The sequence below is a fragment of the Microtus pennsylvanicus genome, chromosome 5 (genome assembly GCF_037038515.1).
Source record: "Microtus pennsylvanicus isolate mMicPen1 chromosome 5, mMicPen1.hap1, whole genome shotgun sequence".
NCBI lineage: Eukaryota > Metazoa > Chordata > Mammalia > Rodentia > Cricetidae > Microtus > Microtus pennsylvanicus.
In genome coordinates this window covers 82,358,068-82,374,980 of record NC_134583.1, presented here as the reverse complement: position 1 = coordinate 82,374,980, position 16,913 = coordinate 82,358,068, and the positions used below count along the sequence as shown (strand labels likewise).

The 16,913-nt window shown below is 54.2% G+C and overlaps 3 protein-coding genes across 4 annotated transcripts in view; 1 reads left to right on the top strand and 2 right to left on the bottom strand.

Moving 5' to 3' along the window:
- Positions 1-292: 292 nt before the first annotated feature.
- Positions 293-3,072, bottom strand: Rassf7 (Ras association domain family member 7). 2 transcript variants are annotated; one of them, XM_075972727.1, is made up of 6 exons: positions 2,994-3,072; positions 2,093-2,223; positions 1,244-1,956; positions 949-1,077; positions 789-870; positions 293-701 (listed from the first exon to the last, which is right to left on the bottom strand). In XM_075972727.1, the coding sequence occupies exons 2-6, from the start codon at positions 2,214-2,216 to the stop codon at positions 670-672; spliced, it is 1,080 nt and encodes a 359-aa protein (XP_075828842.1). In that variant the 5' UTR covers positions 2,217-2,223; positions 2,994-3,072; the 3' UTR covers positions 293-669. The 2 variants fall into 2 exon arrangements, with proteins under 2 accessions (XP_075828842.1, XP_075828843.1); XM_075972728.1 differs by lacking the exon at positions 2,994-3,072 and adding an exon at positions 2,710-2,805.
- A 1,777-nt stretch (positions 3,073-4,849) lies between these two features.
- On the top strand, positions 4,850-8,928 carry Lmntd2 (lamin tail domain containing 2). The gene is made up of 13 exons (XM_075975216.1): positions 4,850-5,037; positions 5,125-5,277; positions 5,622-5,709; positions 5,836-5,991; positions 6,278-6,349; positions 6,447-6,535; positions 6,875-7,155; positions 7,372-7,462; positions 7,579-7,768; positions 7,845-7,964; positions 8,044-8,240; positions 8,394-8,646; positions 8,723-8,928. The coding sequence occupies exons 1-13, from the start codon at positions 4,850-4,852 to the stop codon at positions 8,852-8,854; spliced, it is 2,010 nt and encodes a 669-aa protein (XP_075831331.1). The 3' UTR covers positions 8,855-8,928.
- Lrrc56 (leucine rich repeat containing 56) overlaps positions 8,826-16,913 on the bottom strand; it is a 28,692-nt gene continuing 20,604 nt past the window's right edge. Inside the window, exons 6-13 of the mRNA XM_075972726.1 lie at positions 13,334-13,430; positions 13,056-13,256; positions 12,393-12,576; positions 11,770-11,931; positions 11,624-11,688; positions 11,296-11,432; positions 10,947-11,071; positions 8,826-9,524 (exon numbers count right to left, since the gene is read on the bottom strand). Of these exons, the coding sequence (XP_075828841.1) occupies positions 9,196-9,524; positions 10,947-11,071; positions 11,296-11,432; positions 11,624-11,688; positions 11,770-11,931; positions 12,393-12,576; positions 13,056-13,256; positions 13,334-13,430 (1,300 nt within the window). The 3' untranslated portion in view covers positions 8,826-9,195. The remainder of the gene's footprint in view (positions 9,525-10,946; positions 11,072-11,295; positions 11,433-11,623; positions 11,689-11,769; positions 11,932-12,392; positions 12,577-13,055; positions 13,257-13,333; positions 13,431-16,913) is intronic.

Sequence of the window (16,913 nt, the reverse complement as noted above, 5' to 3'; positions counted from 1 at the left end):
CCAGGCATCCTCAGTTCCTGCTGCTGGTGGCACACAAGCCAAACAAGGAAAGTCAGGGAAGAAGGGTCCAGATAAAAACCAGCCCAGGGCTGAGCTGGCAGGCCTCACCAGGCTAGGGGTTACAAATAAACACCCCTAGGAACAACAGTCAGGACACAGGGCCCTGGGAGCCCCAGATTTGAACCCTACTGAGTACTGGCCTCTAAAAACACTACTTTCTCAGGAACCGCCATGTGGACAATTTCTGAACCACAGACTCTGCCCAGTGGTACAACTTCAGAACATACTTAAGCACCTTTGAAAGGTAGTTTATTGAGGTTTGTCAGGGCAAGGAAGGCAGCACACATGCAGTGTAGCAAAGAGCAAGCACACACCCACAGGATGAATGCATTGTCCACACTACTCTCTCCTCCAACAAGGAGTGGCCTTTGGGGCCTGGTAAGTTCCAAACTGTGTCCATTGCTTCTTCAGAGGGCTTGGGAGACTTGAAAAAGACTAGGACAACAGGTGGCTAGCACTCCCGCCCCTTGAAGCAGAAACCCCGGGACGTCATAGCTTTCTCCATTTTAGGGAAAGAATCCTATGATCATACTCTCCCATCATCCAGGTGGCTCATTCCAGCTGTGCTGGCTCATCTGTCCTCAGTGTCCCCTACTTGAGCAGGAACTGCTACCTCCAGGAGCTCTGTCTCATGGGGGGAACTGTGAGAAAGACACAGGCTAAACGGGCTGAAACCAGAGCTGGGCCCTTCCCATGGATTGGGGGTAGGTGTAGGGAGACCGACATACCCTCGGGGCTCAGGCTGGACACTAGGATATGGCTCTCGGGGACTCCCTGGAGGGGCTCTTCTCTGGTTGGAGGCTGAAGATCCTGTGGAGAAAGCCTACGATCAGTTGAGAACTAGGGTGGCCCCAGACACCAGTCACCTCTTCCCAGAACTACTCTGACCTGTGTGCTAGGGATGGTTCTGTCCAGCTGTGGAGGTGGTGCCAGAGCAGCCCCTGTCTGCTGGATGAACTGTTGCAGGTTGCACTGACGGAGTTCCCTGTTCAGCTCCTCCAGCTCCTGAGCCTGAGCCTGGGGGCACACAGGACCTTCAGGAACAAGGCCTTGACCTTCTTTCCCACGCCAAGCACGCTTCCTGGTCTGATCCAAACCCCCAAACTGCCCATGCAGCAGGTGGAGTGTTAACAGACTGGCTGGGTAGCAGGGAGCTGACAGGGGTTAGATCTCCTGGGCTCACCTGCAGAGCGTGCTCAGCAGCTTCCAGGGCCCGGCTCACTAGGGCCAAACTGCCTTGCATCTCCACACTATGCCGCTCCTGGACAGCCAAGTCCTGGCGCAATCGCTCAGTAGCAGATGCTGTAGCTGAAGGAGGCCCAGGGGCCTCAGCAGCCAGCCGAAGCTCTGCCTCCAGGGCACAGGCTTGGGCATCGAGGGCCTCCAGCTGGGCAGCATGCTCAGCAGTAGCCGCACTCAATGCTTGCAGGCGCGCCAGTCCCTCACGCTCTCTGGCTTGTTCTCGCCGAAGCTCCTGCTCCCAGAAGGCCTCATGGCCCAACTCCTCAGCGTTCCTCTGTATCCTGAGTTCCAGGCTCTGCAGGTCTGCAAAGCAGTCTGGCGTGGGTCCGACCAGGGTTGTAGGTTCAGGGATCGAGGGGCTGGGGACCAGCTTGGGACATCCTAGGTTGAAGGTCAGTGCTCTGTGTGGCTCACGGCCTGGTGCGGCCCATGGCTTTGGGGGAAGACTGGCCCGAACTGGGCATCGTTCCGGGGGTGGACAGTTGTCTGAGGAGGGCCTTCCAGACAGGCTGGGTCCTGTCCGCCTCAGGACAAACTGGACATCATTGGCAAACTGTCCACAGGTGGCCTGGGCTCCTACTGGACACTCCTGCGGCAGCAGCTGCCGTTCCTTCTCCCTAAGACGCTGCACAAGGACAAAGCGGCCTGTCTGGCCTGTGGGGGAAAGACAGAGTCAGTCTCTATCGCCCCTCTATGCCCCTGGCTTGAGGAAGAGAGCAATACACGGGTGGAGTCAACCCCACCCTCGTTGGCAGGGAAGATGGGGCTTCTGGGACCCTAGGGAACTCACCTATAGCTTGGGCTAGCGCGATGACTACTTCTTGGCAGGTGGTGTGTTCCGAGACCCCACAGACCACGCGCTGGATGCCATCCACCCACACCTTCAGCTCCATTACCACAAGCTCCAAGACCATCCCTGTCCTATGGGGAGGACACGGGCCATGAGATCAGGGCAGGCCTGCCTCCATCACAGCCTGGTCTTCCTCTTCTCTTGGCTTTGCCACAACAACCGGCTCAGGACTGTGGCCCTTCGGCCCTGCCCTCCTGTGCCCAGCCCCACCCGCAGGCCACACATTCCTGGAGTGGCTGGGGAACTAGTTTGGCCCTCTTGAGCATTTTGAGGCGTCCCCCTCCTGCACCAGCCTCCTCTTGCCCCACCCACTCCACTCCAGGAACAGGGCGAATCATTAACCAGGGCCAGGTTTTCCTGTCCCCCGGTCACCTGGCTCAAAGGCCACTACCCTTTTCACGCGGGGGCGGCCGTCCCCTGGCACCTAACACCGACCAAACGCAAATACGACGCCGTCCAGAGTCATGGGAACGCCCCCTCCCCCCCGGGAGGGAACAGTCTGGGGCCAGGAGGAGCTGAGATCTACGACCCAGACAGATCTCCATCTCCGAACCGACCCCAGATCTGAGCAGCCCCCCGCCAGTCCCCGGTCCGCCTCCGCAGTCCCTCCCGTCCAGTCAGCGCTCTGGGCTCCGGTGGTCCCGCTCCGCTGGGGGCACAGCCCGCCTCACGGCTGATCCCGGCCGCGCGGGATCCAGACGTCCCACTCCGCAGCCGGCAGACGCAGGTGCAGCACAGCCGCCGCGCGCCCCCTCGCCCAGATCCGCTCCTCCTCGGCCGGAGACGGCTCCCCGGTGCCGCACCCGGGGCTCAGGAGGCTCGAGAACTCGGCACAGCTCACCTGGGCGCCCGCCGGCCTCCGGGACTCGGGCGCTTCAGCGCCGCCTCAACCTGCTGTCCCAGCGCCGCGGCGCGCCCAACCTCACCGTCTCATTGGCTCGCGGCCCGCGCGCCCCGCCCCCCGGCACCCCATTAGAGCGGAGGCGTGTGCCTCCCGCCCCCTGCCCACTCCCATTGGCGGCCTTCCTCCCACCACGCCCCATTGGCTCGTTAACTCCGTCCCGCCCCGGAGGCATCCAGGTGTGGGCGGGGCCCGGAGTGGGTAGGGGCAGCGCCTGGGCGCCGGGGATGGTCCCCGCTGGTGCTAGACGCGGAAGCTCGTCTGCAGCTGCGCTCGCTCGGGGCTGGTTGGCCCAGGTGAGGTGTGTTTCCAGCTGCGGAGCGGACTTCCTCAACAGACTAGCAGTGTGACTGACTGGTCTCCGCCCACCGAGAGGGCTCCTGACTGGAACCCTGCAACTCTGACATGCACACGGGCGCAACATTCGCCCTCCCTTCAGCAGCCTCGTCGGCTAAGCCCCTTCTGCCCTGCTCCCTTAAATCTGTACTCGAGAACACTGGGAAGAGAGGCCGTGAACGTCTCTCGCCCGCTATCCGTGAGAGGTGGAGTTGAGGGGCCGGCTGACCTGGTGGGCGCTGCAGCCCTGGTGGGGGAGGGGACCGTCCCTGAGTCTGCCTGGGACAAAGACCCTAGGGGCTTTGTCTGAAGCGCCATCCTCTCCCCTCCCCCAATGGGCCCAGTGCCCTCCAGAGCAGCCCTTCCCTCCCTAAAGCGGGCCCCTGCTTTCATATCTTGCCTGTGTCTCGGTGGGCTAAATCAAGCCAGGCCAGCCCCATGTGCTCTGTCCCAATCACAGAGAGCTGTGGGAGGGGGTTCCCATGCCCTTGTGCCATAAAGCAGTAAATGTTGGAAGTACGAGGCTGTGGAAGAGACAAGGTAGAAGGAGCCTGCCTCTCCTGGGGGCTCACTTCTGAAGCAGAAGCAATGTCCCCCAGGGTTCACTAGTGGAGCCACCATTGGGAGCCCAGAGTCGTGGAGATAGGCACAGCAAGATAAGGGTTCCGAGAGTTAGGTTAGGCTGTCAGACACAGGCTTGCTTAGTGGCTAGAGTTAGCACAGCCACGCCAGTCTCTTATCACCCTCAACTGCTCCATTAATCAGCGCAGATCCCTAGGACCGTTTACATAGTTAAGGCACACACACATGCATACTGAATTCACTCACAGGACACCATTCCCCAGGACCTGCCTATCACCACTGGCTAGGGCCGGGTTCCAGGGGTCTGATTAGTTTGGTGGACCACCTCAGCTTAGCTGGGAGGTCTAGCCAACATATCTGAACCACACTGGCACAGAATGCACTCATGGCCCTGGGCATCGTCTCCCTGGAGGCTCCTAGTAACAGACACCCTCCCCCTAGGTGCAGAAATCCATGGCAACAGTATAGAACACTTTCCTCCCTAGACCTTCTGTGGGTTTAGGCCTCAGGTGAGTGTGTGGGAGAGTTCCTGCGTTGGAGGGACATGAACAAGGGTAACACGCAAAAGTTTAGAACCTCTCATCTTAGCTCTAGGCTGGGGTCTAGGGGACAAAGAGGAGACAGCAGGAAAGATATGTACACACTGGGGACATGCTTCCTGGGAGGTGACCTGCTGTCCTAGCCTGAAATATACTCTCATATGACCAGCAGTCCTAATGTCTTGTTGGGTGGACACATGTGTGTTCCTCACAGGGAACTGGCAAGCGCTTGTCTGGACTTCACTGACACACAAAGAGAGTCCCATGTGGTTCCCATACCTGGGACACAGCAGACCCCATCCTGCCTCCTTCCATCCCAGCTCCTGACCAACGTCGAGCATGGCCCCTAAGTCTTGCCAGGAGTCTGAAGATGAGCAGGTGTCCCCAGCTCCAGCAGGTGTAAAGCCAGACAGCAGTGACTTAGAGTCTGCAGCCGGTACACCTATGGACACAGAGGCTCCTTCGTGTTCCGGGAGCAGTAAGCCCTACTGCGCACCTACCCCAGTGGGCTGCTCTATCAAGCAGCAGTAAGGAGGCAGGGGATGGGGCAGCCTCCTGGGTTGGGCCAGCCAAAGAGCCAAGCCTGATCAAACCACAAGGGGCTGGAATTGCAGGTTAGCCCCTGAAACCATGGACCCACGTACCCTGAGGCTGTTATGGGAACAGAGAGAACTAGAGATCCAAGCACTTCGGTGGGCTGTCCAGAATGGCCAGAATGCCCGATACTACCACATCCTGCAGGAGGTGGCAGGGATTCCCCCTGAGCGGTCAGTAGTGAAACCCTCAGCCTAACCCAGGCCCTATCCTGTCGTAGCTCCAAGTTTCTGTGTGACGCCAATCTCAAGCACTGAGCCCTATACCTGCCTGCTTCAGATTTTAGTCTTTGTGTGACTTGACACTCCACCATACTTTTGAATAAGTTCCTGTGAGGAAAATGGAACCCTACCCTGGGCATGTAGACCTCTGCCCAGACCTGCTAGGGTTTACTCTGCCCTGGCCTGCTATCATGTGTGCCTTCAGGGTTTGGTGGCTGTGGGGTGTCCTTTATTGCTGACCTACTCTCAGGAATCCTGGCCTGCCCCAGAAGCGCTGAGATTGTTCCTCCTACCAGGAACTCCAAAAGTCAAGACAGATTCCTGCAGAACCAGGTCCAGAAGCTTACGCTGGAGCTGAAAACGCAGAAAGAACAAGCCCAGCTGGTGAGGGGGTAGGGTCAGGGAAGGGAGCAATGCCTTGGCAGGCAGTAGCTACCCACCTGAAGTTGGCTGGAAAGATGGGGTTGCTGGAGGCCTCTCTCACTAGCACTAGCAGGCACTCTCAATCAGGAGAAAGAACGCTTGGAGGAGAAACTGCGGCAGAACCGCCGTACAATGCAGCAGATGGAGGCTGAGCTGCAGACCTTCCAGAAGTCGTGCCTTCTACAGCTGGCTCGTTCCTCTTGGGTAGGACGCGTGATTCGGTCTCAGACTGGCAGTGTGGAGGTGAGTTTGTGCCCCTCCTTGGCTCAATACCTGTCAGGCAGCCCCCCCTCCAAAAAACAAAACAAAAAAACAAATCCTTGGGCAGCCAGCATGCTTCTTTAGGTCCTGGCCTGTTTGAGAAACCTTGTCTCCCTTGGGCTGTTTCCATAAGGAGGATTCATATGACCAGCAGCCTCCTCATCTAGTATACGCCAAGTACTGTTAAAGTCAAAAGTGAGAGAACCTGTGGGGGAAGGGTGTCCTTGCTCAAGCTCCCTGTCAGCTTCTCTATGGTTCTTTCTTGTAGGTGGTCACTGCAGAGGTCCTAAGGGACCCTACTGACTCTACTGAGTATGTTGAGGGTCCCACTTCTAGGGAGGTAAGCAAGGTTTGCCATAGGAGGCATTCCATGTATATGACAAGGCCCCCGAAGCCCTGAAAGGTCGGGGAGCTGCATAGTTCTTATTTCCTGCCAGGAATTCCGGTTGGAGGATGTAGATTGGAACAGCATTGCCCGCCGATATCCCAACCTCTTCTCCAGCATGAGTTTCCATACAGATGAAAAGTAACTGCATTGGACAGGGAGTCCCCAGGGATCAGGGGAAGGAAGGACTTGGCTTGACAGAGGTGGACCAGTTCCCATTGTATCCTTAAGTGTTCCCAGACAAGTCATGTAACCCCTTCAAAGCCTCAGCTCTGATATGTAATATGTGGAATGGGTTCAAGACAAGGGGAGGAGCTCCAAGGTCATCATTAACTTTATTAATTTACCAAAGCTGGGTCTGACTCGAGTTCATGGAGCACAAACCAGGGTGCCCATTGCCTTGGGTAGGCTGGCTGGGGTGGGGGGCATGGGTCCTGGGTTTAAGAGCCAAAGCCGTCAGTAAATGTATCATGGTTCCAGGCTGTCTCAGCCCCACCAGTCCTCTGAAATGGATACCTGGGACTCCGAGTGTACCCTCAAGCATGTGGAGAAGCCTACATGTGAGAAGAAGGTCCTGGCGTGGGGCGCCTTGCCTTTGGCAAACACCAGCAGCTCAGAGGGTGCCGACTCTGACTCCAGCAGCTGCCAGATAGCTCTGCATTCTGGAGCAAAGAAGGTGACAGGCCACCCACCCCAGGGAACAGACTTAGCTTCTGAGCAGACGCAGGAATGCACTAGGAGCTTCAGCAGACACACAGAAGGTAGAGTTGGCTGCCTCTCCCTTTCACCCTTTAGCAACTTATAGCCTCTGCCCAAAGTCCTCTCAGGTCCTTCAGCCCCCAAGGTCCAGTTGCTTCTGTCCAGATCTGAACCCGACTGAGGTTTCCCTATTATGCAGACCCCTGGTCTTGCCTCCTGGGGAAACTCCCCACTGTACTCTCTGTGTTCTCCTTCCTCTAAAGGACTTCTTTTTCCAGATCTTCATAAAAGCCGCTCACCCTCGCTTAGCAAGACTGTTCTGGAGCCCTGTGCAGACCTTCACCACCAACACACAAGGCCCCAGTTGAAGTGAGGGGCTGCCCAACCATGAGCACACCAGGAAAAGCAGGGAGGCTGCATGATGGGTAGGCTTCGTGGGTGGATGGGGCCCCTATTCCCCGCTCAGCATCCCTTTCTGGCTCCAGCCCACTTGGTTGCTGCTTGAAGATCGCTGCGGTCAGCCACCGAGAGAAGTTCATCCGTATCCTCAATCAGTCTCAGGCAGAGACTGTGGACCTGGGCGGCTTTGTAGTGCAGCAGCTTGTGAGGGACTACCCTGTGTGCATGTACCGCTTCCCACCTGGTATTCTGCTAGCCCCACAGCACCACATCACGGTAAGCCCTGCTGCCAGCCAATACTGCCTTGCCCCGGTCTACACTGTTCCTCACTTAGCACCCAGCCTTTTCCTAGGTGTGGGGCGAAGGAACCAGCAGGACCAAGAAGCAGCTGCCAGTGTCCGCGGGCCAGGAACCCTTCCACTTCCAATCCAGCCTAGGTTGTGTGACAGTGCTAGTCAACCCCCACGGCCAGGTCAGTGCTGGTCCCAGCCTAGGAGGAGCCCAGGGGCCAGCCTCACAGGGTTAGAGTAAGTAACACGATGGCCCTGCAGGTCCTCAGTGAGCATCAAGCTACACCCTGCGTGACCTTGGGCTCGAAGATGTTCACCAACAACACTGACTGGTCCATTGACCGCTTCCCTCTCTCAGAGTCTGAGCCCAAGGCTGACTCTGGTGAAGAGCAGTGTCGTCCTTCATCGCCACACAAGGGCAGGGTGCGGGACTCTGGGGCCAGGCGTAAGAAGCCCAGGTAGGTGCAAACCCCTTATTCTGCCTCGCAAAACCTGCCCCTATTTCCTTAGGTGTCACCTTGGACAGGACTACTACCCTGGCCCATACTATCTTGCATTACACTTGTTCTGAATTGACTAGGATACTTCTCAGGCCCCTCCCACATCTCCAGGCCAGGTGTTCACCAGCAAAGGCGCTTCCGCACTGGCACTAGCGGACTGAGGACTTCGGGATCACTTCGCCCCACCGAGACCCGGGATATCTTGCCACTCCTGAGCACCCGCAAGCTTCTTCACCCCGGGGAAGTTCCCACACAGCAGGAAGGCGTGAAGGCTGAGACAGCGGAGCTCCTGCCTGCAATCCCAGAGTGTTCCTCGAGAGTGTGCCTCGAAGACTCGCTGTGTCAGCAGGAGTGCAAGGTCCAGGTGAGTGTGATGCTTTGGCCCCAGGTTCTCTGCTCTGCCAGTCCGTGCAGCTCTTAGGCCCCAGTGTTTTCTGCAGGTATGCCGGAAAAGCGTGGACCTAAGTTGCCCCATGGTGGCCCTGTCAGTACAGAGCACAGCCGAGAGCAGATATGGGTTCCGCTTCCTCTGCTACCCTCCCATCACTGAGGACTTGTGCCGGCGGTTGTAGAGCAGCCAGGCCATGCAGGCAGTGCCAGCTGCATAATTTATTGAACCAACCGTTGCTTACAAAGTAAAGCACATTTCTGCACACCTGAGAGTCGAAAATGATTCACTTGGCTTTTACAGAGAGTATTTGGTGTCTCAAGAGAAAGGACCAGTCGCACATAGGGAAACCTGCAAATCCACCCAGAATGACTACGCCCTTTTGCGGACTAGGACACGCAGGCTTAGAACTTGGGCCACACAGGTGACCCAGGGTCCTGGGGCATCTAAAGAGCTCAGTTCCAGCTCCAGCCATTCAGCCTTGGCCCCATCCAGGCCAAGAGATCTCAACAAGGGAGGATTACATTAAGGGAGAGAATGGGCTGGAGGGATAGGGTTCAGGTGATGGAGGCAGTGGAGGCCTGGAGGGCAAGCTGCTGGACCTAGTGCTGGCTTTGGGTCTGGGCATCCCTGAACTCTGTGGTCCAGTGCTCTCAGGGCAGTCACTGCAGCCAACCTCTCACCCAGGCCAGACCCCTCACCCAGGCTAGGCCCCAAGCTACCTAGGACTCTAAGCCTACGCCCTCTGAAGGGCAGGTCTGCAGATCTCACCGAGGAGCTGCAGCCTGACTCAGGTGGCTTTGGGTACTTTGGGGGAGAAGGGATCAGATGAAAGCCTGGTGTCCTGGAAAGTTCTAGAAAACAAGGAAGAAAACAGCATGTCAGAGAGGACCTGTCAGACAAGGTGGGGGAGAGTTAGCTGCAGTCTGGAGATGATGGCAGGCTAGGGGCAGTGCAACCCCAAGTAGAGAGGGTTTCAGTGTCCTTTTCTGTTTCACTGTGGAGCCTACAGATGGAAGCATCCCTGTCTCTCTAAGCCACATCTCTTTGCTCTGCTTCATCTGCATTCCAGAGAAAATACAGCTTCAGCCCTGTGGCTACCTCTAGACCAGTGGTTCTCAACCTGAGGGTCACCATCCCCACAGGGGTTACATATAAGGCATCCTGCATATCAGATATTTACATTATGATTCCTAACAGTAGCAAAATTACAGTTATGAAGTAGCAACAAAGATAATTTATGGTTGGGGGGTCACCACAACATGAGGAACCATATTAAAGGGTTGCAGCATTAGGAAGGTTGAGAACCACTGCTCTAAGGCAAAGTGATTGGGCTCTGGCCCTGGGTCATCTGACCTCCATTCTTGAGTGTGTGTTCATCCCTGAGGCCCTGGTGGCTTCAGGCTAGTTCTTAAGCTTCTGTAATAGTATAAGGTAGTTGGCTAGGGTCACCAGTGCCTTCTAGGCCTGACATCTGTAGCAAGAGGGCTAGACACCATTTCAGTCAACCCTTCTGCTGGTCACCTTTCTACTGCCCTTTAACCTGTGCAATTCTTGTCCACTGGGGGGCCAGCTGTTGATCCTGCTTCACTCTCAGGGCCCTCTTCCCACCCACTGCCTCAAGTACCAGCCAGTCTACAGAGAGGCAAAAGTGTGGTTGTGTGGTCCTTCAGAGATGGCCGCTGACCACCTTTATACCCTCAATGTCTGTCCATGCCCACAGTGTGCCTTTTTAAGGCGCTGCTGGGTAAGGGTCTTTCCAATGAAGCAGCAGTCACTCTGGCTCCCTTGGAAAGGGTTTGCCTGGCTTAATTCTGCACCCCTATGCCAGCACAGGTCAGTCCTGCCTGGGTTGAAGCCACTGAAAGTTTCCAACCCTCTCTGCCTTGCTCTCCTAGTGGTTTTGTTTATCACTTTCCCACCCCTGGATTCCTGTCAGTTTCTCCTGAGAATTGGTGTCTGCTTCTGGATACCCTTGGCGACCAGAGGCTCCCAACAGATGCTTGCCTCTGGACTTGCCCTGCAGCCTTCTTTTGTGGAATGCTTTCCTCTCTCCTTTAGCCCAGGTGCCCTCAAGGTGTCATGGTATGGAGGAGGAGCTGGGATTGACCTTCTCTAGGTTGTGAAACCTACCCACCCCCACTCCTCCAAGAAGAGGACTGTCTGCCCTCCCAGAACCTGGCAAAGGAAGGGGCTGACTATATTATCCTAGTCTGAGGTGGGGACAGCCGTTCCCAGATGGGGGGTCAGGTTACTCTCAGGCACTGAGGTAGTACCTGAGGCCAGGCGTGGAGGGGTTAGGGAAATCTTGGGTCCAGTCTGGTCTTCCTGTTCTTCAGGAGCCTTCTGTGGGTCCTGAGCTGGAGCTGGAGCAAGCCTTTCCTGCTGGAACTCCACCTGCCTGTGGAGGAGAGGACTGAGGTGGGAGAAGGCAGAGCTGCAACCGTGTTTGTCTCAGACCCAGTGACAAATGGCCATCACACTGGGATGGATCTCTAGCCTTTGGCCCCTTTGACCACCATGGGAGACCAATGGCTGCTCAGCAAAGGAAACTTCCAGCCCAGATCCCTCCCCCCTCAAGAGAAGGCAAAAGGTGGTAGGGTTGGCAGGGTAAGGGACACCAACCGCAGGCCAGGCTCCCTCCAGGCCCGGAGCCCAATCATGGCCAGGTCACAGCTTTCTGTAGGGTCAGGCCTTGGGGTAGAGGGGTGGGTGGCCAGATCTGGCCTATGTGAGGGCAGCTGCTCCAGGGGTGCCCATTCCTAGGGAGGGAAAAGGCTGCTGTGGGGACCCTGACCCCGGAGTGGGAGGGCCAGAGCATGGACATGCCAGTAGTCCTGAACACTGATGTATGACGGGGGAGCTCTGGGTAATGGTCTACCATGGGGTGAGGGCAATAGGTGATGGTCTACTTTAGGAAGGAGGGCTGTAGTCATATGTGGGGAAGGCATACCTGGTACTGGTGTCTACGCTCCCTCAGGCCTTTGGTGGGGTTCCCACAGAGAACTTGACAAGCACCTGAAGAAGAGGATGTGGCTATGCCTGGTTTGGGGTCAAGGTACTTGCCATGTCAGCTCTGGGCCAAATAGGTTTAGTTACCATGGGTGAGGCTGCTGGAATGGTCTTCTGTGGCTGGATTCTCAGAAAGCAGACCTTCAGGCAAGGGGCCCTCAGGGACCAGCAAAGACAGAGCCCATGGTTGGGTCTCAGGCACAGGCAAGATTGGGTCAAGTTTCCGTATAGTGGTTCCATGGGAACAATCTGTCCAGGGTCAGATCCAGAGATCACTGGGCTCATTATAGACAGCATGTTTCAAACTCAGACCACAGAACACAGCCCTGTCACTCAAGAAGCTGTGTGACCTAGGGACTGGCCTGTGAGGGTTCCTTTTCCTTCCTGAAAGACCCTCAGGCTTATACCCTCCTCTTCTTCCACATAGGAAAGGGAAAGCCAGCTGGTGCTGTAATGGGAGTATCCTGACCTGGGTTCAGTCTGCATGGTTCTGCAGAGGAGGAGCTAAGGCTGGGAAAGGGAACAAAATACAGCCACCCATCTCTGCGAGGCCTGGGGAACTAGTGGAGGTCTTCTGCTCTGGGGTTGAGCGAAGCCTGTCCTCTTAGGGGACCGGTAGAAGCCTGTCTTCCTGGAGGGCTAGAGGAGGTCTCCTCTAGAGTCGGAGACTGGGGCATAGTATCGAGGTCCATAGTAAGTGTTTGGCATACCCAGCCGAGGGAGGAGAATGTCAAGCACGCTGCCTTCCTTGATGGCCTCCTTCACCATCAGCCAGTCCTGATTCAGCTTCTGGGAAGCAGGCAGGTTGGTGCATGTGGTGGGTATCTCATCTAGGATGTGGAGCTGGGGGATAAGCTTCTTTACCTCTGCCCTATAATTGTAGTCCTGGGGTGCCTAAAGGGTAAAGGGAGGGGGACAGCAGACCTGGGTCTGGTGGGCCCTGCAGGCCAGCTGGTTGCTGGGGCTCCCTCTTCCAGACTGCTATGGTGCAGGACAGAGGAGACAGGGTAGTGATACTGCCTCATCCTAATGGAGCCTATGGGTACCTTCACCCTCCAAGCCCATATCCAGGGTTCAGGGATGCCCTCTAATATGTGGAACTGATTATGGGTCAATATCAAGCAGCAGTTATTGAGGTGGATAGTGCGCTTGGAGCATGCGTGGCCTTTGTGGGGGTGCAAGTAGATTTACCTACTGCAACAGAGCTTGCATATGCCTGATGCCAAACAGTTAGGCTGTTTAGGCCTCCAATGACAGAAGGGATAGCTCTTAAGGAGAACAAGCTAAAAGGCACATGTGGGCCCCAAGGTTCCCATTCTGGGTAGGGGTATCCCATCCCAAATATATGTTGACTGGGTGTTCAGCACCCATACCTTGTTGGAAGGGCCAGGGTCTGGCTTCAAGCACACCAGATTCCCCTCCAGTGTGAGCGTGGCCAGCCGTGGACACAGCTGCAGGTACCGCATCTGCCCCAGGTCTTCCACATTGTTGCCCTCAAGGTCCAGCACCTCCAGTTGCTCGAGCAGGCACAGTGGGCTCAGGTCTGAGATGTTGTTGTAGGAGACATAAAGTTCCTGAGGACCACATGGGGGAATCTTAGCTGGGGTCTGACTCGATCTCTGTTCCTTGTCCCCAAGTGCTACAAACTTACCTTCAGTGCCAAGAAGGAGCCAATGCCATCCAAGTCAGTCAGGCCACAGCGAGCCAGCCACAGCACCTGCAGGTGGCCCAGAGAAGTGCCCAGGTCTCTGCAGAAGGCAGGCAGAGTGGTGTGATGGTTAATCTTCAGGGTCAACTTGACTGGATTTAGAATCACTTAGGAGACACATTTGGAGCATGTGTCTGTGAAGGCATTTCCAGAAGGGTTTAACTGAGGAGGAAAGACCCACCCTGAATGTGGGTGGCATCTCCTCATGGGCAGGGATCCTGAAGAAAAAATAGGGAAAAGGAGAAAGCCAGCTAATTGCTGGCACTCCCTTTTCTCTGTTTTCTAATCTGCTCAGATGTGAGCAAGCTTCCACGTCCACAGATATGAGCTGCTCCTGCTGTCACGTCTTCCCTGCCATGATGCTATAATCCATAAACCATAAGCCAAAGAAACCTCTCTCCCATTAAGTTGTTTCTTGTCAGGTATTTAGCCATAGAAGCAGCAATAAGTAACTACTATGAGTGATCGGTGCTGTCTTGGGGTTGAGGGTTCTGTCTTTAGCCAACAAAAACCAATGCCAAACTACCACCCACTTAGGCTACCCTCAGGTGCAGGATGGTTGTGCCTTTGCTTGTGATAGCTTCCAGCTGATGTGCTCCAGAGATTCCTATTCTTCTCCCTGCTCTAGCATCCCAGGGAAGGTTAAAGTGTGTCCCTCGAGAGCCCATGTTTGTGGGCATAGAGGTCCCTGGCATGTGGAGGCCCCTTCTCAAACACTTGTTCAGCACCCACACCTTGTTGGAAGGGCGAGGGGCCAGCCTGAGGCATACCAGATTGACCATGAGGAGCTGCCTTCAACCTGATGCCTTGACGCAGCCCTATGGGCTACTTGTACCTGCTACTTGTTGCTGTCCATCCCTGTCTGGCTTTTTGTACCCATGGGGCCTCTTTTCCCTGCAGTGTACACAGATAGTGTGTTTGAGGACCTGTCCTTGCTCTCGCCTGCTGTGATGCTCTTCTTGTATCACTGAACTGCTCTTTGCCTCATAGTACAATTGCCACCTGACCTCAGGCTTCATCAACTGCCGCTATTTTTCCATGGCCCTAAGTCTTTTTGGTAAGGACTCATCTACCATGTTGTCTGCCTGGGGCTTGTTTACTGCTGTTGCTCTAGGCTATATATTTTCTTTAGTCTTTGTCCTTCAGTTGCAAAGATTCATTCAACATTTACCCTATCAGTTGCCTTAAATCACCATGCTTTCTTTTTTAAATTTGTGTGTGCCTGCGTGTCTGTTTGTTTGTGTGTGTGTGTGTGTGTGTGTGTGTGTGTGTCTGTGTGAATATATAGCACATTTGTGCAGGTGCTCATGGAGGCCAGAAGACAATATCAGATCCCTTGGGGTTAGAGTAACAGATGGTGACAAGTCACCTGACATGGTTATTGGGAACTGAATCTAGGTTCTCTGAAGAGCAGGTCATCTCTCCAGCCCTCCAGCCCGCCTGAGTGTTTGAGATGATCTAACACTGTAGTCTAGGCTGACCTGGAACTTGAGGCAGTTATCCTGTTTCAGCCTCTCAATACCGGTGTGTACCACCATTCTACTAGCAATCTCTCTCTCTCTCTCTCTCTCTCTCTCTCTCTCTGGAGACAACTTGTTAGAACTGGTTCTGTCCTTCCTTTGAGATCCTATTAAAACAAAGTTTACTTATTTACGTGTATGTGTATCAGAGTGTATGCCATGTGTGTGAAGGTATCTTGGAAGGCCAGAGAGGCTTAGACCTCTACTCTGGAGCTGGAGTTAGAGATGGTTGTGAACCCCCTGACTTGAGTGCTGGGATCCAAATTCAGGTTCTTTGGGAGAGCATCAAGTGCTCTTCACTTCTCTCTCTCTCTCTCTTCTCTCTCTCTCTCTCTCTCTCTCTCTCTCTCTCTCTCTCTCTCTCTCTCTCTCAAACTGCCATGGGCAGTTAGTTTTAGTTTTCATCATTGCTGTCTGTGGTAGGTCACATTGGTTTTCTGAGGGGTTGCCTTCACTTTGTCTTGTCCCTGAAGCGTTTTTTGTTGTTTTGGCCTATTCCTTTTCAGAGCTTGCCCACTTCTTTCTTCTTGCAACCTACAGTTCAGAAGAGTTAACATGACTGGACTGAGCTTCAAGGGAGTCAGGCAACTTCCATGTCTTTTGGTGGACCATATATCTAGCTGAAAATAGATTCTTCTTGTTGTAGAGGAATAAGTATTAGGAAATAATTAGAGTTTGCCATACTTCGTAATAATGGGAAAAATGCAAAAAGCAAAGCATATACCATTCGTAGAGTCTTACAAAAGACACAAAGAAATGTCTACAGCTTTAAATGAACTTATCAAAAAGTTAGACTAGCCTGGTGTCTTAGTTAGGGTTTCTATTGCTGTAAAGGCACACTATGGCCATGGCAACTCTTATGAAGAAAAACATTTAATTGGGGTGGTTCGCTTATAGTTCAGAGGTTCAGTCCATTATCATCATGGTGGAGAGCATGGTAGCAAGCAGGCAGACATGGTGATGTCTTGATAGTTGTCCAGAAGCAACAGGAAGTGGACTGAGTGTAACACTGAGCATAGCTTAAGCAACAAGGCATACCTATTCCAACAAAATCACACCTCCTAATAGTGCCACTCCCTGTAGGCTTATGGGGGCCAATTACATTCAAACTACCATATCTGGTGTGGTGTCATACCTGTATTGAAGTTCAGGAAGCTGAAGGAGACAACATCATGACCTCAGCTCAAGGCTAGCTTTCGTGAGATCCCCTTCATTTAAAACAAAACGAGCTGGGTGTGGTGGATTATACTTTTAATCCCAACACTGAGGAGCCAGATACAGGTGGATCTCTGGGTTCAAGGATAGCCTGATCTATAAATTGAGGTACAGGACAGCCAGGGCTACACAGAGAAACCCTGTCTCAAAAAGCTCTGCCCCCCTCCCCAAAATAAAACCAAGTCAAGCACTGTGGCTCACGCCTGTATTCTCAGCACTTGAGAAGCAGAAGCAGAGACAGGAAGACGAAGAACTCAAGACCACAGACTGGAGAGAAAGCTCAGTGTAAGAGCACTGGCTGCTCTTCCAGTGGATGGCAGTTCAATTCCCAACATCTACATGGCAACTCCTGACCATCTAAAACCCCAGCCCCAGGGGATGTGATGCCTTCTTTTGGCCTCTGAGGGAAGCAGGCATGCACATGGTGCACTGACATACATGCAGGCAAAATACCTACAAACATAAACAAACAAACAATACAATACAATAATAGAAAAGGAATTCTAGGCCAGGCTTGGTTATAGCAAGTTTTAGGTCAGCGTGGGTTACTCAAGACTGTCTGGAAAAAGAAAAAAGCTGGACAATTAGAACAACTGTGACAAGCACTTTGCTCAAGGAGAAGGAACAGTAACGGAAGCCAAGGAGGAAGAGTGAGGTCAAGATAAGGATGAATCTGCTACAATTAGAGAAGGATAACAACCCAGAGTTGATTTCTAACTGGCAAGACTGATGAAGAGACAGACAGATGATAGATGGACAGACAGACAGACAGATTGAAATTATAATGC

Bases quoted from the DNA above. Each gene is read 5' to 3' on its own strand.
- Rassf7 (XM_075972727.1), bottom strand. From the start codon at position 2,216: ATGGTCTTGGAGCTTGTGGTAATGGAGCTGAAGGTGTGGGTGGATGGC. The intron at 871-948 runs GTCAGAGTAGTT...CTTTCTCCACAG, and splicing joins GAACCATCCCTAGCACACAG to GATCTTCAGCCTCCAACCAG. The intron at 702-788 runs GTATGTCGGTCT...TCTTTCTCACAG, and splicing joins GTCCAGCCTGAGCCCCGAGG to TTCCCCCCATGAGACAGAGC.
- Lmntd2 (XM_075975216.1), top strand. From the start codon at position 4,850: ATGGCCCCTAAGTCTTGCCAGGAGTCTGAAGATGAGCAGGTGTCCCCA. The intron at 6,350-6,446 runs GTAAGCAAGGTT...ATTTCCTGCCAG, and splicing joins AGGGTCCCACTTCTAGGGAG to GAATTCCGGTTGGAGGATGT. The intron at 7,769-7,844 runs GTAAGCCCTGCT...GCCTTTTCCTAG, and splicing joins CCCCACAGCACCACATCACG to GTGTGGGGCGAAGGAACCAG.